The sequence below is a fragment of the Uranotaenia lowii genome, chromosome 3 (genome assembly GCF_029784155.1).
Source record: "Uranotaenia lowii strain MFRU-FL chromosome 3, ASM2978415v1, whole genome shotgun sequence".
NCBI lineage: Eukaryota > Metazoa > Arthropoda > Insecta > Diptera > Culicidae > Uranotaenia > Uranotaenia lowii.
In genome coordinates, this window is record NC_073693.1 from 228,849,641 (window position 1) to 228,854,716 (window position 5,076).

The window sequence follows — 5,076 nt, forward strand, 5'->3', positions numbered from 1 at the left end:
TGTGCTACCAAATCATGCGTAATTGTGTGAGCCTACTCATCAGCCGATTTAGTATGGCACCTATTTCATATTCAAGCGTAGCCCGATTAATCGGCATACTAAATAGGGTCATTGATTTGGTAGGGTGATTCGTAGCCAGACTAAATTGGCACCCAACTAAATATGTGAACGGCGAAATTTTTCAACTGTCAAATTTCCTATCGGGTCGTTCAAATTTTGAAAAAAAAATCGATTTTTAAATTAACAATAATTATTACTGAAAATGCTAACCATAAGGAGTTTTGCTAAACTATTTAGTTCTGTGGTGCATCAGCGTAACTTCTCCCATGCATTTAACCACTACCAGAAGGTCACCGAGATTGTAAAGCTAGTGGATCCTTATTCTAAAATCCGGATCAAGTGCAGTTGTAATTTGCGGATCATACCATACGACCTGCTAGATTGTCCAGATGCAAACCGGCTCAGGGCAACTCTCAGCAGTGATACCTCCGAGTTAAAGGTCGTTGTGGCCGGACAAGATGTAACAATTGAAAATGATGGCGATACAAAATCGTCACCGGATTGCCTATTGGAGATACCGATAAAGGCTGACTTGGACATTACCAATCGTGGAAGCACCGAGATTAAAGATTTATACAGCGATGAAGTTCGATTGCGATCGGACGGTAAAATAGTCACCAAGAATCTTAGGAGTACGATAGTCGATTTGGAAAGCACCAATGGGGACATCAGTTGCGGAGGGACGACTTTGGCCCAGATAATTCGGGTATCAACAAACGGAACCGGTAACATTTTACTGGACAAACTACAAGGGGGAGATTTGGAAGCGGAAAGCAACAGTGGTAGTATATCCGTTAATTCGAGCTACTGCAATAATTCGAAGTTTACAACCAATGGAGATTTGATCTTGAAAAATATTCATAAGCAATGTCAGGTGAATGCTAAAGGATCTGGTAAATTTGTGATGAGTATGTTCTAATAGCTCGATTTTCATTTTTCGGTTTTAAAAAAAAATTCTTTTATTTCAGATGGCTTTTACGGAAGTCTGCAAGCCGATGTGGAAAGCCAAAGGGTAGAACTGCAAATTTCGGAAATCACCGGAGACAGTTCTGTTAATGCGCCTCTAGCCACGGAAGTAAGCCTGGCCGTCAGCGATACGGTACTGCAGAACGTCAAAGTATCAATTACTAGCTCCGAAATGAAAGTTGATCCGAGCTTTGATGAAAAACAAAATGCGATATCGAAAGAAGGCGCCACTAGTCACAGTTTTGGACCGAATGAAAGTGTCAATCGGTTCCAGCTTTATACCGGTGGCTCAGTACAGGTGAAAAAAATGTCCTGGACCGACTCGTTTGGATTTAATTTAAAAAAAGAGAATTAATTTATTATCTGTTAACTAATGGTACTAAGTAGTATGAAGAGTTGAAATATAACGAATGATTTGCAACAACTTATTTCTAAGCTCTGTTAATGAATCCAAACTTATGTATCCAATTATAAAACTACTTACTTCCCCAAATCATTTGATGTGATCATTTCTACTTTCTGCGATTTTGGATTTCACTCTTTCAAACATACAAATCTCATTGCAGCATTTTTTCTATCTGCTTTGGATAAAGTGCCGCTATTAAGCCTACCCCCGTTCTGATACCGGAGGATAAAATTTATAAAAATCAAGATGCCTAAATTTCTAAAATGAAAATAAAAACTAAAATAAAAAAAATTAATAACTAAAAATTAAAAATCGCAAATTTCAATAAAAATTATAAAAAAAAAATGAAAAGAAGACAAAAATCATTAAATATTAAATTTTGTTCGTTCGTACTGCAAGTTTCCGCTTGTGGGACGAACCACGCTAGGCCTACTATTGTGTGGTGGTTGCTACAACTCTATCAGTATCAACCACTGCAAGGTAGTAGGCCCGTGAAGAACAAATCGATGAAATGTGATAAAAAGTTTTCAAATTAAAATTACCCTCCCGCTCATTTTCAACATCTTTCACCTTATTCTAATCTTCTATCCGTCTATATTCTTTCAATTTTTAAATATTTTTTCTCAAAGAATATACAATTTCACCGATATAGCCGATAAAATAATTTCATTAAAAACAAATTTACGGTGATTAACTCTTCATTTCGAAAATATTAAAATTAACATTAATTGCAAATGCGTTGCAATTATAATTCAAGAAAAAAAATGAGGAAAACCACCTAATGTTCCATTCCAAGCAACACCGACTTTGGCTTCTTAAAACCTAAGGGTATGAGCCGTTTCAAATAAGGAAACAATTTAAAAAATTCAAAAAATATGGTAGATACAAAAAAAAAAAAATTACAGAAATTACAAAAACTACGATAATACGAAAATTATGAAAACAACAATTTCAGTAAAAAATACAAAAGTTACATTTAATAACCCAAACAATCCAAACTACTCAAATATTAAAAATTAAAAATACTACAATAACGATTGTAATTTCTGTAATTTTTGTAATTTCGAAATTTTTACAGTTTTTTTAACTTTATTTTTTCTAATTTCTACAATCTTTTTTATTTTTGTAATCTTAATCTTAGTTATACCTAAGTTTTGCAATTTTTGTAATTTTTTATTTATTTTTGTTATTTTTGTACTCAATTCAATTCTTGTAATATTGATAATTTTTGCAATTATTGTAAGTAGGTACTGTTATTTTTGTTACTTTTGAATTTTTAGTAGTTTTCGTTATTTTTGTTTTTTTTTTTTTGTAACTTTTGTTAAGTATTAAATTTTCGTAATTTTTATCAATTTTGTATACTATGCTATATTTCGAAGTTTTTTTTTTTTTTTGTTATTTTGAATGTTAGTATTTGTTGTAATGGTTATATTTTTTGTAATTTTTATTTTTATTCAATTTTACAATGTTTTTTAGTTTTGGTAATTTTTGTTATAATTAAATTTGTAATATTTATTACATTCATAAATATTTAATCTACGTAGTTTCTGTAATATCTATAATTTTTGTAGTTTTGAATTTTTGTAATTTTTTTTATCTTGTAAATTTAGTAAATTTTGTAAAGGCTTGGGATATAGCTCAGTTGGCAAGTCAGTTACTTCCTGAGCAGATGCCCGTGAGTTTGAGCCCAAGAGTAAAATTCGATCAGAATTGTTTGGGTAAGTTTTTCAATGACTTTCCGCCAAATGCATCATTGATATAAGTCGCAAATGACATAAAGATGTTAAAACAACTATAATCGAAACAAAAAAAGTAAATTTTGTAGTTTTTTGTAATTTTTATAGCTTTTTACATTTTTGTGGTTTTTGTTTATTGCAAATTTATTATTATTAAATCAACAGATATATATTGATCGAAATTATATATAAAAATTAAGAGACTACAAATACAAATCTACACTGAACTTAGAACACTAAGAATTCTTCTTCGGAATACAACCACAGATACAAACTTCGAAGCGTCAAAATCAAAAAGCTCTGAGAAGCGGTTAAATTGAAAGTCTTGATGACGCCAATTTTTGCAGAGTTGGCCCCGTAATTGTTTAGTCTAACAGGAACGAAGAGCTGAAGATCCCGATTCCTCAAACCACGAGGTCGGACGCTTAGTGGAAGAACTTCCAAAAGTGCGGGAGAGAAAGCAAATCAGCGAAGAAAGACGCACGAGTGGCGGTCCTGCGGGCTTGCAGCGTGTCGATGTCGATCTCTTGCCAATTTTAGTGTCTAAGGGCATACCTCAAAAAAAAAAAACGTCGTTGGATGGCTTCGATGCGATCAGCACCGTTTTGATAATATGGCCAACAAACCGCACAAGCATATTCAAGGATCGATCTAACCAGACTACAGTAAAGCTCTTCAGGCAGTAGATGCCCTTAAAGTCCTTCGTCATGCGGAAAACAAGACCCAGGCTCCTGGAGGCCTTGTCAGCGATATAGATGGTGTGATTCTTAAAATCCAACCGCACGTCAAAAATCACATCAAGATCTTTCACATTTTGAGCTCGAGAAATCACATCGTTTCCAAGGAAATAAACGGCTGAGAACGGGCTTCGTTTGCGGGAAAATGATATTGTGGTGGATATAGGTTATGAAAAAGTTATTAATAAAAAATATGTTGGTTTGAATTCTAGTAAGAATTTATAATACTTTATAATTAACCCTTCGTTTCATAAAGTAACAAATTTGCAACAATTAATGTATGGAAAAATGGAAAAATCATTCTTATCGCATCACTCGTCGGATACAGACGTGGTTTCAAGTTTCTCTAACCTCGTGATTCGGAGTGTGCAAAAAAGTGTCCGTTGTTCGTTCGATAGATTCGGGTGTTTGTACCGTCCGGACGGTTACCCCATATTCGGTGTTTCGTTCCGTTTGTGGTAGCAAAGGACAGTTTTCCTGCCATCGACAAATAGGCAGATGAAAATATTCGAGTGCTGGGATTCGACCATTATTGTGAACATCAGTTGATCACCACCAGGCCCGCCGCTATTGTTCAGTGAACCGCCATTGTTCGCTAATCATCAGTTTGACCGTTGTCGACTAATCATCATCAGAGTCAAGGTGTGGCAGCCATCTTCAACCAACGAAGGAGGACCACGTGGTTGGAGATTCACAAACAGTGAAAAAAAAAATCTTTGTTCAAATAACTAAAAAAAACAGTGAGTCTTTTTTATCTTTTTTCCACTTTTTCTTCTTCTATTATTTCTCTTTTTTGTATATTTGGATTATTACTTCGCTCATATTTTAAAAACGGAAGACACTTGTGTCTTCGCTATAAAATATGAGCGAAGGCGGGGGGTTAAACCCGCCAACTGAGGATGATGAGAGTGTCACCTACGAGAATGAGGAGCATCTGGAGGATTCGGCTGCTGCTGGTCCTTCAGATGCTCCTCATTCTCGAATGGATGACGATTCGGAATCATCCTCAGTTGGAAGTAGAGCAACCCGTCTCCGAGCCTACACGGAGAGCACAGGTTTCACTGGTCCATGGGTGGTTTTTATCCGGCCCAAGAAAGACGGAAAACAACTAAATGTAGTGCAGATCACTAAAGATCTGGCGAGGTGGACCTCCGTGACCAGTATAACAAAG

The 5,076-nt window shown here is 35.1% G+C and overlaps 1 protein-coding gene across 1 annotated transcript; it reads left to right on the plus strand.

Annotated features, from left to right (window-relative positions):
- Positions 1-200: 200 nt before the first annotated feature.
- On the plus strand, positions 201-1,440 carry LOC129756113 (protein FAM185A-like). The gene is made up of 2 exons (XM_055752875.1): positions 201-968; positions 1,029-1,440. Exons 1-2 carry the CDS (start codon positions 263-265, stop codon positions 1,379-1,381), a joined length of 1,059 nt encoding a protein of 352 aa, XP_055608850.1. The 5' UTR covers positions 201-262; the 3' UTR covers positions 1,382-1,440.
- Positions 1,441-5,076: the final 3,636 nt, after the last annotated feature.

What these genes read in the sequence shown, in the direction of transcription:
- LOC129756113 (XM_055752875.1), top strand. Translation starts at nt 263, where the DNA reads ATGCTAACCATAAGGAGTTTTGCTAAACTATTTAGTTCTGTGGTGCAT. An exon ending in ATCTGGTAAATTTGTGATGA is followed by an intron (nt 969 to 1,028) that starts GTATGTTCTAAT and finishes CTTTTATTTCAG; the next exon opens with ATGGCTTTTACGGAAGTCTG.